We start from the raw sequence: 23,164 nt of genomic DNA, 5'->3' as shown, positions 1-23,164 counted from the left end.
TTTCCCCTTGATGCGTAGTGCTTGAGGATTTGAAAAATGAATCAACTTATTTTGTTCCTTTTATGGCCTTGATGAACGTCAGTATGAAATGAGCTGATCACTTCAAAGGTAAAAACGCACATAATGTTTTTCTTTCTATCAAATGGGACGGAAGCGGTTAATCACTGAGGCAAACTTGACAGTTAAGCGAAAAACCAGTGAAACTTTCATTTCCCCTAAATTCGTCTCACAGATTGTCAAATGAAATCGTGGGATTTTTTTTTTTTTTGGGCTGTTAGGTGGGGGGCAAGTGTAAATCAAATGAAATCGTGGGATTTTTTTTTTTTTTCTGGGCTGTTAGGTGGGGGGCAAGTGTAAGGCGCCAGCAAGATCAATTGTACTTGTTTATAAATACAAAGTTAAAAAAAACTATTAATTTGATTCTAATATTGTCGGTTAATATTAAGGGCTTAGAAATAAAATAAGTAAATAAAATGTTTTGTTTCAACTCCTAACGTTGCTGTCGTGTCTTTTCCGCCGACATTGCTTTATCCCAGGCGCCGCAAAGGCAGCGTGAGATGCTTGGGAGAGCGGCAGGCGGCTCATCAGGGTGGTCGACAATCACGCCTTTCGAGGCATTTCGTCTCTGTTGCTCATTTGGAGACCCCGACGAGTTCAACGAGCCGTCCACGCTTCGGTGAGTTTGACACATGCGAACGAGTTTACGCGAGTGTGCCGACAAGTTTTCTTGTCCGCAACAGGCCTGAGGACATCAAACAGACTTCGTTTCGACGTTCGACATCCTATGTTTTTTCTACTTACTCCACCATGTAAATATTACTTAATTTCACAGTTGTGTTGTTACTCTCGTGGTTGTGCTAAAGCGAGTGCTTTGGGTTTGTCGCCGTTTTTACCGTTCATGACTCAGTGAGATTGCATCAAACGCGAGCGCTAAAACTCCCGTGACATGTTGAAATTGTGAGCTACAATGAGCGAATATGTATAAAAGATACCCCGAATGGAACATGATCTCGAAAGACGCAATTTGGCGTCTAAACGAGCGACAATGAGATGATTTGTTTCGTTGATGACTTCGTTTTTGGAAAAAAACGAAGCAAGTTTGACTCCAAGCCGGAAGGTGTGTAGGGATTGTGACGTCATCATAACGTTTTTTTTCCCCCCCAAATGTAATGTGTGTGTGTGTGTGTGTGTGTGTGTATGCGCTAGCATTTCCCACGTTAGCATCATAAAAGCTGGTGTTTTCAAAGTGAAAGTTTACGCGAGTGTGCCGACAAGTTTTCTTGTCCGCAACAGGCCTGAGGACATCAAACAGACTTCGTTTCGACGTTCGACATCCTATGTTTTTTCTACTTACTCCACCATGTAAATATTACTTAATTTCACAGTTGTGTTGTTACTCTTGTGGTTGTGCTAAAGCGAGTGCTTTGGGTTTGTCGCCGTTTTTACCGTTCATGACTCAGTGAGATTGCATCAAACGCGAGCGCTAAAACTCCCGTGACATGTTGAAATTGTGAGCTACAATGAGCGAATATGTATAAAAGATACCCCGAATGGAACATGATCTCGAAAGACGCAATTTGGCGTCTAAACGAGCGACAATGAGATGATTTGTTTCGTTGATGACTTCGTTTTTGGAAAAAAACGAAGCAAGTTTGACTCCAAGCCGGAAGGTGTGTAGGGGTTGTGACGTCATCATAACGTTTTTTTTTCCCCCCCCAAATGTAATGTGTGTGTGTGTGTGTGTGCTAGCATTTCCCACGTTAGCATCATAAAAGCAGGTGTTTTCAAAGTGAAGCACTTATTGTCGTTGTTATTTTAAAACGTCAAATAATTTGATTTGATGCTACCTATATGAACACGTGAGCGATAGTTAGCGATGCTGCGTTCTAGTTCCTTTGGAAGTAGGACTGTTCACTTGTTTCGTCGTTGTGGCTTTATAAACGTATGTTTAAGGGGGCTAGAAATGTCGAAGTCTTGATTTTCCATTCAGTGAATAACACACGAATTAGCGAAATTGGCGCCTTTTATTCGTGTCCAAGTCTTGACACTTTAAGTTAAAAAAAACTTGTTTCCCACCCATCGCACAGTGGTCGCGTTGTTTGCGTCTGCAATGCTAGCACGTTGATGACTTCGTTTTTGGAAAAAAACGAAGCAAGTTTGACTCCAAGCCGGAAGGTGTGTAGGGGTTGTGACGTCATCATAACGTTTTTTTTTCCCCCCCCAAATGTAATGTGTGTGTGTGTGTGTGTGCTAGCATTTCCCACGTTAGCATCATAAAAGCAGGTGTTTTCAAAGTGAAGCACTTATTGTCGTTGTTATTTTAAAACGTCAAATAATTTGATTTGATGCTACCTATATGAACACGTGAGCGATAGTTAGCGATGCTGCGTTCTAGTTCCTTTGGAAGTAGGACCGTTCACTTGTCTCGTCGTTGTGGCTTTATAAACGTATGTTTAAGGGGGCTAGAAATGTCGAAGTCTTGATTTTCCATTCAGTGAATAACACACGAATTAGCGAAATTGGCGCCTTTTATTCGTGTCCAAGTCTTGACACTTTTAAGTTTAAAAAAACTTGTTTCCCACCCATAGCACAGTGGTCGCGTTATTTGCGTCTGCAATGCTAGCATTGTTAGCATTAACACGCTCGCTCTTTTCTCAACAAAAACGACTTGAGTGTCAGTGAGTACACAATCGTTAGGAGTCGTTTACATGTTTCCAATATAAAGTCTTCAATCTCTATATGAACTCATCATTCTTGGAGGACCCCAGCTCCTTTTCCGATTGAACAGTGGGCAGACTTCCGCAGAGTAGGAAGTGCCTGTTTTAAAAGTTCAGGTGTGAAGTAAACTTGGCCAAAAATCTTTTGAGTAATACTTAGGGCTAAAATTATCTCCAGCATACTTTAGTTCGTATTTATTTTAGCGCAACCCACCCAGCTTCATAGTTAGACCCATAGCACCGCACTTTACAACGAAAATACATTTGTTCGGCAAGTGATGTCATTTCCTGAATGCCGAGTCGCCCCTCAGCCATCATAATGCATTGTTGATTGCCCTGTTAACTGCTATTTGCCATTGTTATCGAGTTATTCGGTGAAATGCCTCGGACCTGTGTGGTGATGCGCTGTTCACAGTCAGGCAAACCGCTGTTTGAGTGGCCAAAAGAAAAGAATAGGGCAGGCAAATGGACCAAAAATTTGGAACGATACATTTTCATTCTGGCAAAGCGAATGAATTTCATGCCGGTGTCGACAAGCATCCTCTGTTACAACTTACAAGCACTTTGGAAGATCTTTGTTTTCTCAACTGGATTTGCAAAAATGTAGGTGTGCTAATCATTGAATAACTCTGGCTGTGGTTTATGAAAACATTTGCTTCCAAGTGTTATACGTATACTGTACATGGATCTAATTCACAACTAAAACATTCGCGATGAAACTGACACCCGTTCTCCTTGAACAAGTTCTCTTTTCTGCTTTTAGCTCCTTCTTAACACAAGACCTCTTCTTCCTCTCTGTGTAGCCAAGTTGGAAGTGGCACTGAAAAAGAAGGAACACAATACCTCCCTTGCCTGAAGCTCCTGAACACTTCAGTGATGGAACCTCTGAGGAGCAGGAACATCATCTCTTAAGCCCTTCGTGTTTGCGTTGACCGTTTCCATGCTCCTCCTTCGTCGGCTGTCAGAACCTGGAAAGTTCGGACTCGGATTGCCAAAGTGAAACTGAAAGTCAGCGGGATGCCAGACACAGTAAGTAAGTAAAGTAAGTACATTTTGTTTGTATTTGGGAGCACTTTTCACAGGGAAGATTTGCAAAGTTTTTCACAAGAGTTGGAAAATGCCCTTTTAGACCAAAGACACAATCGCAACATTTGACATCGTAGGTCCACCGCACACGGAGCAAATGGTTCGATCAAAAAGGCAAATGAGCGTTTCATGTTTAAAAAACACAAAACTTCACTTTCATTGTCTACTTCGGCATCTTTGTTTTATTCTTTGTCATCTTTTGTCAGCTACTTCGTTGTCGTCTATTTTGCAGTCGTCGTTTACTTCATCCTCTACTTTGTTAGTTGTCTTTTCTGTTGTCTATTACAGGTCTAACAAATAATTGACAACTAATCATTATCAAATTAATTGATCATTATTTTTGGTAGCACTGGTCAACAAAGTTTTACTAATTTTTTTTAATCAGAGATGAAAGTAACTTGTAGATTATATATATAATTTGTTCAAATTCCAAATCTGTCCTCATTTTTTTTCTCTGACACATCAGCTTTTCATAATAATAACAACAATGATGTCGTATATGTAGTCATATTTATGAATTTAGGGTTATGTTCAGCAACAGAAAGGTCATAGTTACAATCCATATTGTGCAAGCTTTGATCGCTTGTGTGTAAGCTTTGATGCTCGGACTAAAACTAACTCAAGAGCAAAAATGTCCTTTGTGTTTTTAACAGTGTGTTGTCTGAGTTTTACTTTATGTACAGCGCCTTGTATGCAGCGGTGGTTGTTTTAAAGTGCTCTATGAATAAAGGTTTGTTGTCTACATTTGTTCTTTTTTTTTCACTTTTCTTCTTCTCTTTCATCTTGTTGTTGAGGAGGAGGAACCCAAAGATCAGTGCCGCTCATAGAGTGAGTGCTGTAGCGGCAGCGGGCGGTCGTGTCAGAAGTGCGACAGCGAGAAGTCAAGAATGGCAGGAAAAGACTACAATCACCTTTTCAAGCTGCTCATCATCGGCGATTCCAGTGCGTTTTGTTCCGTCTTGTCATTTGTCAATGTTCCCGCTCTGACGTTCCTCGCCATGTTTTCTTCTCGCAGATGTTGGGAAAAGCAGCCTGCTGCTACGCTTTGCCGACAATTCCTTCTCTGGTGCGTTTGAAGTACTCGTTCATCCACGTACATATATGTACATGTAGGGTTGTGGGGAAAATCTGATTTATGTGGGACACTTGGGTCACATAAAAAAGACAAATATGCTAGTGGTGTGGGGCTCTGTGCTACTTCAGGACCTGGACTGCTTACTTTTTCACAGCACTTTCTACTGTGTGTGTGTGTGTGTGGGGGGGGGGGATTAATGTCAAGAAGAATGCCTTAAAGCACAGGTGTCAAAGTCAAGGCCCGGGGGCCAGATCTGGCCCACCACACCATTTTATGTGGCCCGCGAAAGCAAAGCAAGCATGTCAAGTTCCATGATGCTTGTTTAAGTCTGAACCAAAATTTCAAATTGTCATATGTAATCCGCAACAGTCATTATTCTTGACTTCTGATTTTAAAACTAGTTATTCATCAATTTGTGGTGCGCTGGGTATGTAAAATGTGGAGCGGATTAAACATTGATATGGTTTCCCAAAATTCATAACGGCCCTCCAAGGGAAACCGTAACTACAATGTGGCCCGCGACAAAAACGAGTTTGACACCCCTGCCTTAAAGCATCATTCAAATAACTGGGTGCGCCAACAGGAAGTTACATCACCACCATCGGCGTGGACTTCAAGATCAGGACGGTGGATGTGGAAGGGGAGCGTGTCAAGCTACAAATTTGGGACACGGCCGGACAGGAGAGATTCAGGACCATCACCTCCACGTAAGCGCATCAAACACCGCGTCCACACACACACACACCTGTCTTCACAAGCTCAACTGTCGGTGTGCGCGTGCGGGCAGGTATTACAGAAACACGCACGGCGTCATCATCGTGTACGACGTGACCAATCCCGAGTCGTTTGTCAACGTCAAGCGCTGGCTCAACGAAATCTCTCAAAACTGCGACAGCGTCTGCAAGGTGCTGGGTGAGTCGGATCCGTTGCTTCTCTTGTCCGTCTATCCTATGACAACACTGCGGCTGTCTTCACAATCGTTCACGACACGTAGATTTTTATATACTTCATTAGATGGCTGATATTAGTTCTGAAAGCATTAATTGAGTATCTCCAAAACACAATAGAGTTTTTTAAAGATGGTACTAAATGGTTGAGAATTTGTTTTTTGTTTTTTTTGGTTACTTCAGTAGGGAACAAGAACGACGACCCGTCCAGAAAGCAGGTGGACACCCAGGACGCGCTGCGCTTCGGGGAGTCGGTGGGGGTGCGCGTGTTTGAGACCAGTGCCAAAGAGAACATCAACGTGGAAGAGGTCTGTTGCATACACAAGCATATTGCTGCGACTACAGGAAGGGGGGGGAAGTCAAACTTGGCATGTTTTAATGTGACATCACATTGAAAGGTGACGCTTCCATGAAACTGATCATGTTAGAACGCGACACGGTACAATGTAAAACCTTTTTTTAGTTTAGTGTGGCAGCAATACGCGTCGTAACCAAGGAGAAACCTTTGTGACCCGTTGTCTTGTGTCGTCGTGCTACCCGGCAGATGTTCATGGCCTTCACTCACATGGTCCTGCGGGCCAAGAAGCAAAGTCAGAGCCGGGCCGAGCGGGAACGTGAGCGCGAGAGGGACACGGTCAACATCAACGCGCATCGGGAGCGGGACCGCCGGAAGAGAGCCAAGAAATGCTGCTGAGAGGAAAAGCACAAGTTTGTTGTTGTATTGTTCTTTTTTTGTTTGTTTTTTTGCTCATCATCTCACGTCCGCACTGACAACTTCATTGGTGACTACTGTACTAGCGACATATTACCACATGTGAATACTGGAGTAGCATTAATACACACTAGTGCTGGGGCCACACTCATAAAATATACAGCTAATGTACTATGATTTTTTTTTTTTTTTTTTTTTTTAAGAATGAATTTGTAGATATTTTTAGATTAAAGCCAAAATACGACAAGAAGTGATTTGAGATTTATTGTAGACTTAAGTCGTATTGGCACAAAATCTGCAATGAAGTATTTTTGTCTTACATATTCATACATATACATACATCATATATTGATACATATTTTGGGAATATTCGGAGGAAAGCCAGACAAGCAGAGGTCGGTGCTTGTGTGACTTTTCTCCCGGTGCACCGATAAACTCCACATGAGAAGGCAAGAGCCCACATTCAAATCCTCAACCTCACCACTGTGAGACGTTCATGTGTCTAACCACTTGTGCATCGTATCAGATATGCAAATGTCAAAAAAAAAAAGTTTTGACTCATCTAGCATAACACCTAATATGATTAAAAAAAAAGTAGCACTTTAGAATCTTTTTTTTTCTTGTTGAAATTCTACAACAAATCTTGATAGTGCAGAACTCAGAAAAAAAAAATCCACATCATCAGGTCATGCCCAATTTTTACAAATATATAAAAAGCACCACTTTGATCTTAAAAAAAAAATCTTGAAGCTTCTTGATGCTATTAGGCAGATGTTAATTGTTGCACACATTTCCCAGAAAAAGCTTTTAGACCGACAGATTCTCAAAGTGTGGTGGTATGCAGGCTCCAAGTGATAAACCAAACAATCACTGAATTGTTCAATCTGCACATTAAACAGTGGAATCAAGTTTCAGCACACTATTTTTTTATTTGTCTCATAAAATGACTCGCAATTATGCTATTAGATTATTACAACAGCATTGATAGAAGAAGGAAAAAAAAGTTGTCTGGACAATCTTATTTTCTTTTTGTACTGTCGCAGATTTAGTCAGGTGGTGCGACGTCCTGTCAGTGTGGCCCTAGTACACATTTGTTTTGTTGTATTGTTTTGTTCAATGTGAACCAAAGCGCACGTCTGTCTTCCTGGCTCTGCGCAGGGTCAAATCAACCCGAAGCTGGCGCCGACACATTTGTATTGTTGCGCTTGTAAAAGGACAAAGAGGACAGCGCTAGAACGAAGACAAACAGATTTTATTTGAACTTATTGTCTTAACTGCGGTCACACTAACCCAAACATGATCAGTGGCTTAAATGTGTGTTAAAGGTATTTTTTTAAAAATGTAACTCTGTTGCCTAGCAAATGTACAAATAAAGTCTTCAACCCAAAATGATTTGGGACAATGTAAGATGTTCACCACATGCTAAAACCTCCGGGTCCCTGCACATTGACATCAACTGGAGGAGGAGTTGCAGCAAAACATGGCAATGCCATTTCTTGCTTAACGGATTTATTCTTAAAACAAAATTGCAATTGTTCTTGACTTTTGACAAATATGAAACATTACATTGACCAGTGCTTGTATGCAGCCAAAATCAGAGTGATTGATGCAGCTGTTTAATTGCCACAAGATGGCGGTAAAGTACCACATCAAGCTCCTCAACTCACTTCAACATACTACTTTCATTGCAAAGGGCCAAAACAATAAATGTAGAATATTGCCCCCCCCCAAACCCCCCAGAAAAACATCTGCCACTTGACAAATGCTTAACCATGAACAACTGAAATGTTAGCGAGTTTCATTTGTTTTTATCAAATCACCTTTCCCCTCCGCAATCAAATAAAATCCAATCAATTGGTCTGTTCCAGCCACCAAAACACATCTATTTGTGTTGTAAATGTGCATTTTGACTCCACAATATTGTCCTAACAGCCAGTTGGCGACGTTTGTTCTCCACCAAACAGCAGTGTGCCTAATGAACGGTCCTTCCTTCCTTGATTGGCACTGCCAATTGATCTTGCCCGAGGGATGAAAACAATCCTCTTGTCTCAAGAAAAAAAACGGGGCCAAGTGACATATCTGGGGAAAAATGAGCTCGTGCAGTTGTAGGAATCCCGATCTGCCAATGGGGCGTGAGCTTGGCGGGCCCCCCTTTTTGGTCAGGCGGTCTTGGGCAGCCTGTAGACGCCGGCGGAGTGGATAAGCTGTTGCTCGCGGACCTTGCGCTGCAGGAAGGCCTCCAGCTCGGCGGCGTCCATCTCCGTGACGGTGGGTCCCGACACCACGAACATCCGCAGCATGGAGTGGATGCGCTCGAGCGTCATGCTGTCCAGGTTGGTCAGCATCGCCTGAATGTACGCCCAGAACAGCTGGCGTACACACACGGAGCGCTACATGTCAATCATCTGGGCTTACATTCACACTTGTATGGCTACGTTGCAACTTCTGTGGCTTCTGATGTCATAATAACCCAAGTCAACCACACCTCTCGCCTCCGCGTTAACGTTACCTGCATCTTCTCCTCCCTCTGCTGCGTCTGCGTGGTGGTGTTGGAGTCGTGTTCGTCGTCGCTGTCGATCATCATGACGGCGCCTCGCTCCATCTTGTCTTTGCAGGAGGACGCCGTCTCCAGCACCGTGTAGCGGCCGGCGCTTTCCTCGCGCAGGACGCCGTGCTGCTGCCACAGCGCCAACTTCCTGTGCACCGCCTCCTTGGGCACGCTCAGCGCGGCGCTCAGCTCCTCCAGGGTCCAACTACCTGAAATGCACAGGACACGATAGTCATCGCCAGACTTGTCAGTGACACCTAGTTGTCATGCCGCATTATGGAAAACGACTTTGTCATATTTGAATCACAATCGTTTTGAGTGTCTGAAGCATTGTGAAATGCACAAAAGGTGTCGGTTGGGAGGACATAAGATGAAAAGTCTGACTTTTATCCTGGAAGTGCAGGATGATGGCGGCGTGCAGCGGTGACACAGTGACATTGCTGATGGTTCTGTCCTCCAGCTCCACATCCAGTGTGACCGAGCCCAAGTGAGGCTTCCAGCTCAGAGTCCGCATGGCCTGATGCAAACGCAAAAACGGGAAGTGGAAAAAAAAAAAAAACCATCAGATCTGCAAAAGGAATCGGCTCACCATGACATAAAACTAGTCTTGCTTTGAAATTAAATTACTTGATTTAAAACCACATTAGCACTTGTTGTGCTAATGAATTTAGTTCCAATTTTATAACCAATCCAGAAAATTTATGTTCATCTATTAACTCATTCACTCCCAAAGACGTTTTTAAACGTCTTTTCAGACTTGGTCCAGAATTGGCTGGTACTGAATGAGTTAATTATAGTATTGACTTGTGACTGCTCCAAGAGCCCTGCGTTAGTGTTAGCTTTGGTGTATGTTAACGATTAAGGCGGGCGTGCATTACCTTGAGCTTCTCGTATCGTCGCGTGTAGTCGTCGGTGGCGCGTCGCACGACGGCGGGCATCTCCATCTTTTCCTCCTTCAGCTGCGGCCAAAACTCCGACGACAGAATGATGGCCGACAGCCACTGGGGTGGCCGAGGCTCTGCCCCTTCCTGCCGTGGCTCCTCCTCTTCCTCCTCGCAGATGTTACTGTTGATGCGGCGGGAGTCAGCCATGTCCTGCGCTCCGACACGCAAGGAAGCAAAGGACGTCAAATGGCGAGTTGCTTTTGATCGCGCGCTTCTGACAACTCTTCATTTACACTTTTGTGGTAATCTTTTCACTTTTGAGCTTACATTCATCCGGTTTCGCTGATTGACTAAATATCACCTTTATATGGGCTTGCGCTTTGCGGCAACATTTTGTAGCTTCTCTTACCCGCGCCACACTTAGCGAAGTGAAGCACTTAATTATTGTTTTTCTGCTTCTTACCTTGAGCATGACCTCACAGTAGTGCATGTGCGACTCTCCAAAGCGAAGTTTCAGCAGCTCCACATTCCTGATTTCCCTGCAAACGCACGAGAGACGCAACGTGGTAATGGCGTGACGTGGGCCCCCGACCCCCGCTTGGGTCACGTGCCGGCGTCATACCTGGCGGTGTTGTAGTTGAGCTGGTAGAGCAGCCTGTCGGCTAGCACAGTGCGGTACTCGTTGATGAAGATTTCCTTGCTGCCGTAGATGCTCACTAGCAAGCTGATGATGTCCGACGAGCGCCGCTTGGAGCCTGACTTGTCTGACGTGCAAAAGGAAGGATATGAGGCCACGTTCACCGTTGCAACAAAAGAGAAACCAGGACACAAAAACATCCCATCTGCAGAGGACGCGTTCGCTGACCTGCCAGGGCATCGGTGGGGTCGGGGGTCCAGCCCTCTGGGTCGCCGCCTTCCTCGTCGCTGTCCTGCATCTCCAGCGTGACGGGGTCGCCTCGGGAAAGCTCCGACGCCAGGTCGGTGCAGCCCGTCACCGCGTCGCCCGTCAAGCCATCCACGATCTGACGCACCGTGTCCTCACGGGTCCTGAAAAAGCCCAAATGCGCGCTTACTCGTCTTGCAACTTCACACACATGGCCACTTGAACGTCATTTGAGTTGACGGTTGACTGACAGCTATCTCAGCCTCGCGTGCATAATTGATTGAGAGACCTGAGATACTTCCTGATGGGCTGGCAGGCGACCTGCAAAAGCACCATAGACGGGTCCAGTTCTCGAAGGGTCTTGATGGCCGAGATGTAAACGGTGAGGATGTCTGACGTGTGGACGCCTGACGAAATGAAAACAGTCTTCATTACGATACCGCGCCTTTAAGACCCCGCTCATTAAAGGACAAAAGGGAGTGTGGGGAGCTCACCCGGGTGCAGCAGGCGATTCTCAAAAGTAGACTTGAGTGACGTGAGGAGCTGCTGGCGCTGGTTGGTTCTTTCTAAACAGAACTTGAGATCTTCAATTGCAGCTTTGGACTCTGGGAAGTCTAAACGAGACAACATTTTAAAAAAGATACATATATTGACATACATATACACACACACAATTCATTCTCACAAGCGCCTTTGGCATTATGCTGACCTCTGATGATGCTGAACAGTTCGTCGATCCTCATGTTGACATAGATCCTGCAGAAGAACTGATGCATATGACATCGCCACTGCTTCAGCACCGAGCTCGCCGGGGCGGCGTGACCCGGGGGACCATCGTGGACCTCCTGATTGTAGAACACCTGACCTAACCAGCCCACCACCAGCTCCAACCACTGCGGGACAAGGGAGCACATGACGCTTTCTATTCGTCAACCGGAAGCAACTGTTTCCTGTCACCCACAAATGTTTGACAGGTACGCAGGCGTGGACGAGGCTCTCGTCCAGCTTCCCTGTGAAATTCAGCTTTGTAAACCACTGTACTAATGAACAGACCCCTAACGGTGGCTGCGTTGCATCACTTTGGGTTTGAGATCAGCACAGCTTTCGAGTAGAAGATAAAGATCAGGTCTGGCGACCAGTTCCGGGTATAGCACACCCACTGCCCGAAGACAGCTGGGATAGGCTCCAGCGCGCCCGCGACCCTCGTGAAGATAAACGATTCAGAAAATGGATGGATGCATGGATAAAAATTAGCGAGATGCAATGGTCAAGTTCTGGCACCTCACGTGAGCAGAATATGTATGATGTAAAGGGAGTAAATGTTGTGGCGAGAAGTAGAAAGTGTATGTCGCATTGTCTTGTCACATTACACACTGTCGTGTAGGTCTGCTGCTCGAAGCCGGTGGGCAAGATGCTTTGAGAAGGAGCTCACCTGTTGGAAGTCATCCAGGAAGGATCTCTCGTACTCGCCGCGGCAGTGCTGCTCCAGCCACTGCTCGATGAGGCGGTGCAGAATGGACGTGACTGCATCGCAGCTAACCCACTCCAGGAGCTCAACCCTGGACCTGGAAAAGAGTGCAAGGTTGCAACTAGGCCTACACCAACCAACCATTTTTTGAAAAAGCCATTCTGTTGTTTATTTTTGGGGGGCATCATTGAAAAAAACAATTATTTTAATTGGTACAGTCCAAAATGGGACATGATTTCAAATTGACGGTACAGAAAATGCACAAACAAGCGGATTGTGTTTCCGGTGGGTCATTCCTCAGTTAGCCAGTTTGACAAAAAAAAAACAAAAAAAAAAAAGTAAGGGCTTGTCTCACAAAAAACTTCAAGGCACTCATATCTCAAAACACGGCTTTGCTTTCAAAAGTGGGACTCAAAAGAGTTGTGTTTGCACTCACAGGATGTGGCCGAGCTCCTGCAGATTTTTGAGAGCCTCCTGGCACCAACACTCGTCAATGGGCACCCCGCATCCGCCGCAGGCGTTCGTTCCCTCCGGGTCCTCGGAACCTTGGGCGCGGGCCTCGCCGTCCCCGTGGGCGTGGCCCTTCCGTGCGATGTAGACGGAAAAGGTTCTGCTGTAGAAGTCCAGCACGCGATCTTGTAGAAGCTGTGAGGGCGGGAAGAGGAGGAGGCCCCTGATGATGGTGAAGGCTCGCTCCTGGAGGCCGAGAGGCCCAGGGCCACAAACATCTGCCTGGCCCTCATCTTGCCACGGCCCCAAACGTTCCAAGCCCACTGCAAGAAGGAGGAGGAGATAATTTTCTTTTTTTTTTTTTTTTCCTCCAAAGGCACAACTGAGATGAACAAAGTAAGCGGTCTCGTGAATGACACAACATATTACTGGAAAATTTTTCAGTTGACTTCCCCTTTCAGAAACCAAAAAACAAATCCTTTTAGTCATTATCTGTCAAGTATCAGCATCAGGCTGAAAAAAAAATTCTATAGCGCTCGAGCCCTCATGATAATAATCCCTCGATTTTATACATGACTACAGAATAGGCGCAGTGTGCTCAACTTGCCCAAAAACGGCTCCAATCGTTCCAGTAGCGTCCGGAAAGTAGTGAGGAGAACCCAGACCCGACCCCTCTCATCCACTTCATTCTCCACCTGCTTGAGTCCGCACCAGAACTCAGGAACCACAGAGGAGGACAGACGCATCTGCAGTGTCTCCAGCAGCCAACTGGCCAGAAGCTGAGCAGCGCCCTGACTGCACAACACCTCCACACTGGCCGACAGCTCGTAATTCTTCGGGCTGCCACCTGGAGACAACTGAACCACAAAAAGCACACGTTGGAGCATTTTGACAACATCCAGCATATCCAGCATCAGGCAGCCCTGTACTAGTAGACTTTGTTTGGTCTCACTAGTACACCAACTCTGGTGCAATACGTGTGTTAAATAAAGCCAACCGCAGATGCTAATAAAAGCTCTTTTATTTGCGAGGGCCAATGAAGCAAACGGGAACGAAGAGGAGCCAAAAGTCTTCTACTGTAGTTGCAAAGTGTTGTTTTTCAACCGAAGCCTCACCAGAGCTGCTGTGACGTTTTCCCAAGCTTCAGCTACACCGAGCTGAGCTTCACATCCACAACCTTCAGCGGATTCCATCACAACTTCATCCATCCCTGTGTATACATTTATTTGTATTTTTACACTAAATGGCAGCAACCCAGCTGCAAATATGAGCTGGTTTAAGTATTTCGACGAAGCTAATCAGTCGGTTTGTTTTGGATGAACCGCACGCTCCATCGGTCTGCTTGACAATTTTTGTGCCGTTTTTCCTTTCCGTCTTCTTCTTTGTATGCTTTTAATCTGTACTTCGTGGCAACGGCGACACAGTGCTTCCCCCAACAGTCACAAAGAAAACATTACAACAACTCCAGCCGTTGTTTTAACTATTACATACGTGTTATAACATGGTTAGAATATCTTCTTAAAACACCGTAGAACCCTATTAAATTATATCGGAACCTTATTAATGGAATATTTGGGACAAGACGCGGTTAAAGCTTGATGCATCCCATTTAATGTGAACCTTCTAAAAGCTTGTTGGAGCCTTGTAGAAGCTTTTTAGGACCAAGAGCATTGATAAAACAGAACATTGGATCCTTGTTCAAGATTGTTGGAACCTACCGGATGTCATGATTCCGTTCTGTTAAGTCTCCAGCATGTGGGAAAAACATTAGATGGGTGTTTTGTAACCTGGATTTACAAGGCAAAACGAACTCAAAGTCACCTCAACCCTAAAGTCAAACTGAGCACGTATGTGACACTTATCCTGTTACAACTTGAAACCTGTCATGCCGTGATTACAACATTGCAAAACATTCAAAAGCGTATCAGAATGTTGTACGTCCTTAACGCTTTTAGAATATTGTCGAACCTTAGTGAAATATGATGGAACATTTTCAAAGTGTGTGATTTGGGGTATTGGATCTAATTTCCTTTACAGTGTGTACAGTGTTTATTTGTGCATGAATCTCGAGTCTGTAAATAAAGGTGATTTATTTTTATGTCAGATAATGCAGTGTTACTCATTTATGACCAAACAAGTATTGTTCGAACGTCCAAATGAAATGCGTAGGAAAAAAATGGAATGTAATCGCGTTGCCCACGGATAGGGGGCGCTGGCTGCACAAAGACGTCACGTGTGTGTAGTAAAGCGACCCTAGAAGAAGTAACAGCGGCGTCCTGAGGCAAACAATCATGGCGGCGACGGAGAGCGAGTGAGTTTGTGCACAACTTGTTTGGAGAAAAAATGGCAACCTGATGACATTTCAGCCACAGTCCGACGTACAAACGTTGTACGGTTGAGTGCTTTGCCCTGCAAAACGAGTGGCGGCCATCGCCAGCCAAGCAACCTCTCGGCTAACGGGCTAAAGCTAGCCGATTTGACTGCAGCTAAAACATGACATGACAACATGAAGTCTTGTGTTTTACAAGCAACTAGAGAATGTTCGAATATTTGGATTTGTGAATTACTTTGACAGACACGATTCTTATTCTTCCTCCTCTCATTCTTCCACCCCCGTCATCCTCCCTCCATCCCTCCTCCTTTTCCTTGTCCTTCTTACTCAGGGTTCTGTGTGAGATTGAGGTGCTGCAGTCCATCTACTTGGATGACCTGCGTGTCACCAGGACACACGACAGGTGACCAACCTTATCATAATGATGATGATCAAATCAGATATTTTTCTTGAGCTCAATGTTTTGTTGTATTCAGGCGTTGGGAGGTGAGCCTGGTTCTGTACCCGTCCACAGCCGAAGATTCTGGATCGCAGTTTGTCCGACTCGGCTTGACGCTAACTCTCGATGACCAGGTGACGCACACTTCGTGATAACATGTTTATATTTTTTACTCGCATGGAGAATATTAACTCACAATGTTGTGTACTTTCTGCATGTGTGTTCAGTATCCTTGCTCATCTCCTGTCATCTCCATACACAACCCGCGAGGACTCTCTGACCACAAGCTCAGCAGGTAACGCGCTCCACCTAACCTTGTTACCGCCTTGGAGAACGTTCCAAAAGCCTATGCGATAGTTGCGTGAGTTTCTTGGCAGCTTGTTTGAGCATGTGGAACCCTGTTGAAACTTCTTGCTTGAAAACATTTTCAAACCATAAAACTTGTTGGAATACTGTAGAAACTCAAATGTTCATTGAAGTTGCTTGTTGCATGATGACTGTGATGTTTTGTTTTAGCCTTCAGCGGAGTCTTGAGCTCGAAGCCGAGTCGTGCGTGGGCTCACCCGTCTTATATCAGCTGATTGAGGTCACTGCCGTCACCCTTTACCTCAAACAGGAAGTTCAACCTTTTCAACCTTTTTTTTCCCCATTTCGTCCTCCAGAAAGCCAAAGAAATCTTGACTGAAAGCAACATTCCCCACGGGAACTGTGTCATCTGCTTGTACGGTTTCAAGGTCACCTTCAGCTTCTTCCCTTTTTGTCCACTCACCTTGCACAACCTGGAAGACTTTTATAATGTTATCACACTTGCTGCTTGACTGTCCAGGAGGGGGAGTCGTTCAGCAAGACGCGCTGCTATCACTACTTCCACTCTCACTGCCTGGGTCGATATGCTCGCCACTCGGAGGAGGAGATACGCCTCCGCCAGCAGGAGATGGCAGACGACAAGACGGCCACGCAGCATCAGGTTGGACGACAGCCTCAATGACATCGCCCAGGGCCGTCACACTCATTTTAGTTCTGGGGCCGCATGAATCGCAAGTTGATAAGAAGTGGACCAGAGAAATTTGCTCATGAATGCTGAAAAGCTGAACTGAATTCATTTTGGAATGATACGAAGCAATCTGGAATGTTATTTGCAATCCTGAATGAGCCGAAGCGTTTTAGGATCAATTGGTTTGAAACAGTGCAGAAATGTGGTCATCAGAGGGGAAAAAAAGACATCTGTTTAGTTTGGACTTTAATTTTGAAAAATTATTTAGTCGTCATTTTAGACGATTTTTCAAAATAATAATTTTAATTTGTGGAAAAAAATTGGATGTTCCGTGTCCCTCAGGAGCTGACGGTGGTTTGTCCCGTGTGCCGCGAGCCTCTGACCTACGACCTGGGCCAGTTGATGGCCAGCGCTGCGCCACAGCTGCCCGAGGTAAAACAGGAAGCGAGCGGCGCACTAAACAGGAAGTGAGGACTAAAGCGTGTTCATGGTCACCCAGCTGGACGGCGCCGCCATCCGCTCCAAATTCCGGCAGAAGTGGCAAGAACTTGAGAAGGTTCTGGACAGGCAACGCAGTCGAGGAGGTGTCATCGATCCCGAGGAGGAGTCCAATCGCTTCCTCATCCACATCAATGAGGTGATGTGTAGGATCTGTCGGAACCCTGTTGAAGCTAAGAACCTTTTGTGAGCAGCTTGTAAATGTTATCAACACATTGTAGAACCTTGTCAATCCCTGGAGCAGCTTGTTCAGGACATTTTTGACTTCAGGAGCTGTAATGTTTGTGTTTCTCCGTAGGCTCCTCCACTTTCTCCTGATGGCGACGGAGTTGTGGACCCTTCGCGAACCGCTACCTGTGAGCTTCCTCCCCCAGCGCAGCACTTTCCTCCGCCGCCAACGCATTGCACAAGCACTCACGGGCAGCCTCAGGCCCACAAGCGCCACAGCCATGGCAGGGGTCCCAGGAGAGGAAGCGGGCCCCGAATGCATCACATCAAAGGTGGTGCCCCCATCTCTGAACACCTGGACTCGCTCTGTCTATCATCGGACCCTGCCGAGGGAGCGCCCGGCACCACACGTGACAGCGTGCATGCAAACTTGACTCTTCGCCAAACAGGAAGTCACCCTTCTTTTTCTTCTGACAAGCATACGGCAGGGGGGCACACTCAGCGGGCTCGCAGAAGGGGCCCGCAACACGCGCCCCTCAGGGGGGCCCCTCAACACCACCGCTGGGACACTCGGGGACCGAGAAGGGGGGGGTCCTACCAGCAGAGGGTTGGGGGACCAGAGGAGGAGCTCTGACACACACTCTTGTGGTGTGGTGATACAAAATGAAATAAAGCTAATGAACTAATTACAGTTTGCACAATGTATTATTATTTTTTTATACATTTATCTAATCAAATAGTTAAATGCTTCGGTGTAAATAAGAAAAAAAATCTAGCAAAGTAATTTTACATTTGTTCAACACTTTTTACTCAAATAAGTCACTGGTTAATCAGTTAAACATTGAACATTGAAAAGTACCTTATTTGATCAACAATTTCAGCAGCCTTGTGCAAGGAAGGCCCTCTATTTTAGATGTATTCCATGAAATTGTTTACATTTATTCACCACACACCATTTCTCTCTGGGTACATGTATGTGGATAATTTGTGTTTTTTTTTTCTTCGTCAGATGGCATTTCAATTTAAATGTTACCATGTCGCGGTAGTTATTTTGGTCGAATGGCAGATGAGCGTCAGGGTTATCATGTCAAATTAATCTGCCCCCAACGTAACTTCAATTTTTGCCATTGGACGGTCGGTTTCTTTAACCAATCAAATTTCAAATATGCTCCTACTTACTTTCTTAATCAAGAGTTTTTGGTGGTTATTAATTTTTCCCCCCTCGTTTTGTCGTTCGTTCGGGACGCCGTGTAAACGCTCATGGGACTTATTTTTGCTCGTGAATAAACGGTTCAGAGAATGATGCGTAACATTTTTTTTTGTAACCAACCGTCGAGTGGAACCGTGCGTTATGACGTCACACGAAAGCGACGTGTCGGCCATGTTTTAACTTTGTTGTTGAGCGCGCTTGTTTTCAAGCTGAAGAAGAGCGGCACGTGAGCACAACCAAACAGAACCGAACCGTGACGGACAGGCGGCCATGGATCCGGATATGGACTCGTGTCCCGCGGTGAGTGAGCGCGGGGACGCGGACGTCGGCCTCCGCACGGCGTGCTCGTCGAACGGCAGCGGTGGAGAGGACGACGACGCCGAGGCCGAATCAGAGGCTCACGGCCGGGAGGCGGGAGACGGCGGCGGCTGCCAACACGCCCCGGAGAGGACCGCCCTGCTCGGCGGAAGAGAGCAGGAAGTGTCGGTAGAGATCGGAGAAACCTATTTGTGCCAGCGAGCCGATAAAACTTGGCGTAAGTTGTTAGCATGTTATGGTGCGCCGGCTAATGTGGATTCCATGATCCTGATTCACATCGGAACATTCGCTTGTAGGTGAGGGAATCTGTAACCGTTATTTTGTGAACCCTTCAAACCAAACAAGGACGTAACGTCATTATTATGATCAGGAAAAGCAATGCACCAAACGATGTCATCATCACAAAGGGGGTGTGTTTGTTAGCCGCCTAGCCAGGCATAATAATCGATTGCGTGAAAAGGATTGTTTAGGCGTGAGGCAAAGCGGAGTATACGACTTGACTGCATCTAGCCATCTACTACCATTTGCTGTTTTGTGTTTTCTTTTTTGAATTGTGTCGTTCAGTTTTTACTTGCCTTCACTTTTATAATTACCACTTTTTAAAAACGTTTTCTTTGCCGGTTAACTTTAATTTCACTTTACTTTTTGACTTAACTACTTTTTGTGTTTACATTTCACAGTTTTTCAATATACTCCTTTTCCCTTTTTAACTTTACTCCTTTTTATAACTATGTATTTTGTTAGACTCTACTTTTTTTTTTTTTTACTTATTTTACTTTTTTTAGCTTTACTTTCTTTGCGTTACTATTTGGGGGTGGCATGGTTCAGTGGTAGAGTGGTCCTTTCCCAGCCCAGAGGTTGGTGATTCGATCCCTGGCCATTGCGACCATGTGAAAGTGTCATTGAGCAAGTTACTGAACCCTTAGTTGCTCCTGATGCTGCGTCATCAATAGGTGAATGAGGTAACAGCGTGAAGTAGTTTTAGTACCTGAGGTAGAAAAGCAGCCCGTTTACCATTTGAGTATAAAGTTACTCTTGACATAGTTGCATCCCTATTTTTTGTCTTTCTTCGTTAACATTTTTCTTTTGAACAGTAATTGCGTCACTGCTTTTTCACTTCACTGCTCTTAGAATTTTGAGCACGTTTTTGTTCTTCTAATAATGATGTCATCACTCAGCCTTCAAATGTGTCAGGTGTGCAAATGTCTGCAAATTTGGAACGTTTTCAATGTCAATGATGTCTGTTTTGCAGATGCAGCAGAAGTGATTCAGTCTCGACTAAACGAGCAGGAAGGAAGAGAAGAGTTCTACGTGCACTACGTTGGCTGTGAGCGCATGCAAACACACACACACACGGGTGGAGAAGAGAGAGTGAGCATGGTGGGCATGTCGCATGTGTGTGCGGTCAGTCAACAGGCGTTTGGACGAGTGGGTGGGCAAAGCTCGGCTGGCGCTGACCAAGACGGTGAAGGATGCGGTGAGGAAGAGCGTGGAAGTGGGCGGCGTGGGCGACATCGGCGAGCAGCCCGAGCGCAAGATCACACGCAACCAGAAACGCAAACATGACGAGATCAACCACGTGCAGAAGGTCAGCAGGGCGACGCGGGATTGAAACTCGCCGTTTCCTCACCTCCAAAGAATTGTGTTTTTGTTTCTGGTTCCCATTTTTTTCTGTCGCCATGGTAACGGCCGTGAGAACCAGCCGTGTAAGGCCACCGTGTTTTCTTGCAGACATACGCTGAAATGGATCCGACCACGGCGGCGCTGGAGAAGGAGCACGAGGCGGTAGGAAGCGTGTCTGTCTTGGCGGCGCCGGTCTTGGTCCTCCTCACCCTCATCTTCGGCCCACCCGCCCTCTCCAGATCACCAAGGTGAAATACGTGGACAAGATCCAGATTGGCAACTTTGAGATCGACGCGTGGTACTTCTCGCCCTTCCCAGAAGATTACGGCAAGCAGCCCAAACTTTGGATCTGCGAGTACTGCCTCAAGTACATGAAGTACGAGAACACCTTCAGGCACCATCTGGTCAGTAGTCGCCGCCGGCAAGTAAAGAAGTGAAACATTGCAACGATTGTCTTCACCTTGATCCCAATTTGACAATCTCTCGAGAAGCCAATTTGATTTTTGCCTTGTTTTGAGACTGCTACTTTTACATTTGACTTTTAGTAATTTTCCAGTGGGCCTTTTGACCGATTTTACTATTTGCTTGGCTACTTTTTTCACTTTTGACTTGAATACACTTTTTTGGGGTGTTACTTTTTTGACACTAACAACCTTTATTTTTGTTTCACTGCATTTGTCAAAACCTTTTTTGTTGAAGGGGTTGAAAGCTTTTTCTATGTTTGACCTTTTACTTGTTTTGCTTTTATGCGGGAGCATAAAAGCATTTTTACTTGTTTTACTCTTTTGGGGAGCATTTATCTTTGCAAGTTCTATTTTGTGATTTTTTTTTAACTACACTTTTTCACTTGACTAAATTTTTTTAACCTCGTTACTCTTTATGCTTTGGTATGATTTTACTTGACACTTTTGATATATTTTCTTTTAGGGTTCAGGTTATTTTGATGTTTTTTTTAATATGACTTACATTTTAATTTCTTTTTCATGTCACGTGTTTTTTTTTTCCTTTTCCCCTTTTACTTTTTAGTGTACTTCTGTTTTACTGAACCGTTCATGTCACGTTTTACCTTTCCGACGTTTGTACATTTGAACTTTTTTAAACTTCTTTTGAAACTTCAACACATTTTAAAACTTTTATTTTTGTAAACTGTGTGTGTCGGAATCTTTTCGTCTCGCCGTGTGCGACCTGACCTGACGTCAACGTTCATTTTCAGTCCAACTGCCAGTGGAAACAGCCTCCAGGCAAGGAGATCTACCGCAGGAGCAACATCTCCGTCTACGAGGTGGACGGACGCGATCACAAGGTGAGCGGACAGGAACCACGCGCCAGCAACGGGGGAAGCGTGACGTCTCTGCGTGCTCTTGTGCGTTTTTCAGATCTACTGTCAGAACTTGTGTCTGCTGGCCAAGCTGTTCCTGGACCACAAAACGCTTTACTTTGACGTGGAGCCCTTCATCTTCTACATCCTCACCGAGGTCAACAAGCAGGGGGCACACATCGTGGGATACTTCTCCAAAGTAAGACCAGTATGGACGCGTTAGCTCATTGTGTTGTCACCGTGGCAACACTGCAACTTCCGTAGCAGATATGGCGTAAAGTAGCCCGATACCAGCCCTGAAAATGAAACGATACCACGGCGAAAAAGACTAAAACATCAGAAAAACGGCACAATCATAGCCAACAAAAAAAAAAGGATTTGTATTCATTCAAAATAATCTGATGATCAAAACATTTTGAACGTTTGGCTTATATGTAGTGTAGCAGATGATTTAAGTTAAATACAACAGAACTGTTCTTAAAAAATAAAAATATATTTTTTTAGGGAATATTTTTGACCATTTTTTTTTTTTTTGGGCTGACCTTTTCACCCATTTTAGTTTGTGGTGTACTGCTTTTACATTTAACTTCATTTCAGTACTACGAACAGTGATACGGACATTTTCATAACTATCAAAGCCGGATCTCCTAAATGTCAGGCTGCTATTCGTGTTTCCAGGAGAAAGAATCTCCGGACGGGAACAACGTGGCCTGCATCCTCACTCTGCCGCCGTACCAACGTCGCGGCTACGGGAAGTTCCTCATCGCCTTCAGTGAGTGGCCGCTCGCTTGCCATCACGACAACCACGAGGCGCTCTAGTTTGAAGCGCACGTGTGTGCCTACGTTCAGGTTACGAGCTGTCCAAGTTGGAGAGTGCGGTGGGTTCGCCGGAGAAGCCGCTGTCCGACCTGGGGAAGCTGAGCTATCGCAGTTACTGGTCCTGGGTGCTTTTGGAGATCCTCCGAGATTTCAGGGGGACGCTTTCCATCAAAGACCTCAGGTGCACACACACACCCACACACTGGGTAGAAAAAGTGAATCCCGAGAAGCAATAACCATCAAAGCTAAGTTTTTTTTGTTTGTGAAAACTCTGAAAGGGGAGGGAGTGTATTCTTTAAAAATTTTTTAGACTGTGTATATCAAATCATCAAACAGTAATTTCCTGCGGAGCTTGAAAAAGTCACAATGTTCTAAAATGGCCGGCAGTGTTTGGGGGTTCTTAAAGAAGGTGAAAACAAAACAAAAAAATGTTCTTAAAAAAAGTTTTAAGAACATTTGTTTTAAAAAAAAAAAAAAATTGTAAGATGTAAGAGAGAAGGCGACATGGTGGTCGACCGGTTAGCACGTCGGCCTCACAGTACACAGGTGCAGGGTTCGATTCTGGCTCCGGCCTTCCTGTGTGAAATTTGCCTGCGTGGGTTTTCTCCGGGTGCTCCGGTTTCCTCCCACATTCCCAAAACGTGCACGGCAAGTAAATGGACAACTCTAAATTGT

General features: G+C 45.2%; 4 protein-coding genes across 9 annotated transcripts in view; 3 read left to right on the top strand and 1 right to left on the bottom strand.

Annotated features, from left to right (window-relative positions):
• The first annotated feature begins 503 nt into the window (after window positions 1–503).
• On the top strand, window positions 504–6,717 carry LOC109527743 (ras-related protein Rab-35). Of its 5 annotated transcripts, none has more exons than XM_019889821.1 (8): window positions 504–676; window positions 3,521–3,746; window positions 4,601–4,745; window positions 4,819–4,869; window positions 5,462–5,585; window positions 5,666–5,790; window positions 6,009–6,133; window positions 6,370–6,717. In XM_019889821.1, exons 3-8 carry the CDS (start codon window positions 4,691–4,693, stop codon window positions 6,517–6,519), a joined length of 630 nt encoding a protein of 209 aa, XP_019745380.1. In that variant the 5' UTR covers window positions 504–676; window positions 3,521–3,746; window positions 4,601–4,690; the 3' UTR covers window positions 6,520–6,717. The 5 variants fall into 5 exon arrangements, with proteins under 5 accessions (XP_019745380.1, XP_019745378.1, XP_019745379.1 ...); XM_019889819.1 differs by having other exon boundaries at window positions 4,598–4,745; XM_019889820.1 differs by having other exon boundaries at window positions 3,521–3,750; window positions 4,598–4,745.
• An 824-nt stretch (window positions 6,718–7,541) lies between these two features.
• On the bottom strand, window positions 7,542–14,227 carry anapc2 (anaphase promoting complex subunit 2). Its single transcript, XM_019889815.1, has 14 exons — window positions 13,886–14,227; window positions 13,378–13,627; window positions 12,757–13,093; window positions 12,285–12,417; window positions 11,562–11,745; window positions 11,347–11,466; window positions 11,142–11,259; window positions 10,835–11,016; window positions 10,592–10,733; window positions 10,433–10,508; window positions 9,964–10,179; window positions 9,470–9,602; window positions 9,047–9,294; window positions 7,542–8,906 (listed from the first exon to the last, which is right to left on the bottom strand). Exons 1-14 carry the CDS (start codon window positions 13,976–13,978, stop codon window positions 8,697–8,699), a joined length of 2,442 nt encoding a protein of 813 aa, XP_019745374.1. The 5' UTR covers window positions 13,979–14,227; the 3' UTR covers window positions 7,542–8,696.
• Window positions 14,228–14,988: 761 nt separating this feature from the next.
• Window positions 14,989–17,890, top strand: rnf25 (ring finger protein 25). Of its 2 annotated transcripts, none has more exons than XM_019889889.1 (10): window positions 14,989–15,081; window positions 15,434–15,505; window positions 15,579–15,675; window positions 15,769–15,836; window positions 16,058–16,127; window positions 16,204–16,275; window positions 16,368–16,508; window positions 16,878–16,967; window positions 17,035–17,172; window positions 17,332–17,890. In XM_019889889.1, the coding sequence occupies exons 1-10, from the start codon at window positions 15,062–15,064 to the stop codon at window positions 17,833–17,835; spliced, it is 1,272 nt and encodes a 423-aa protein (XP_019745448.1). In that variant the 5' UTR covers window positions 14,989–15,061; the 3' UTR covers window positions 17,836–17,890. The 2 variants fall into 2 exon arrangements, with proteins under 2 accessions (XP_019745448.1, XP_019745449.1); XM_019889890.1 differs by having other exon boundaries at window positions 17,035–17,219; window positions 17,332–17,759.
• Window positions 17,891–18,538: 648 nt separating this feature from the next.
• The window catches only part of kat8 (K(lysine) acetyltransferase 8), a 6,647-nt gene continuing 2,021 nt past the window's right edge, over window positions 18,539–23,164 (top strand). The window contains exons 1-9 of the mRNA XM_019889888.1: window positions 18,539–18,946; window positions 19,982–20,056; window positions 20,139–20,317; window positions 20,461–20,514; window positions 20,592–20,756; window positions 21,566–21,655; window positions 21,729–21,869; window positions 22,349–22,442; window positions 22,520–22,670. Coding sequence (XP_019745447.1) covers window positions 18,682–18,946; window positions 19,982–20,056; window positions 20,139–20,317; window positions 20,461–20,514; window positions 20,592–20,756; window positions 21,566–21,655; window positions 21,729–21,869; window positions 22,349–22,442; window positions 22,520–22,670 — 1,214 coding nt within the window. The 5' untranslated portion in view covers window positions 18,539–18,681. The remainder of the gene's footprint in view (window positions 18,947–19,981; window positions 20,057–20,138; window positions 20,318–20,460; window positions 20,515–20,591; window positions 20,757–21,565; window positions 21,656–21,728; window positions 21,870–22,348; window positions 22,443–22,519; window positions 22,671–23,164) is intronic.

Source organism: Hippocampus comes, unplaced genomic scaffold, assembly GCF_001891065.2.
Source record: "Hippocampus comes isolate QL1 unplaced genomic scaffold, H_comes_QL1_v1.1 scaffold326, whole genome shotgun sequence".
Taxonomy (NCBI): domain Eukaryota; kingdom Metazoa; phylum Chordata; class Actinopteri; order Syngnathiformes; family Syngnathidae; genus Hippocampus; species Hippocampus comes.
This window is presented reverse-complemented; position numbering and strand designations above follow the sequence as displayed.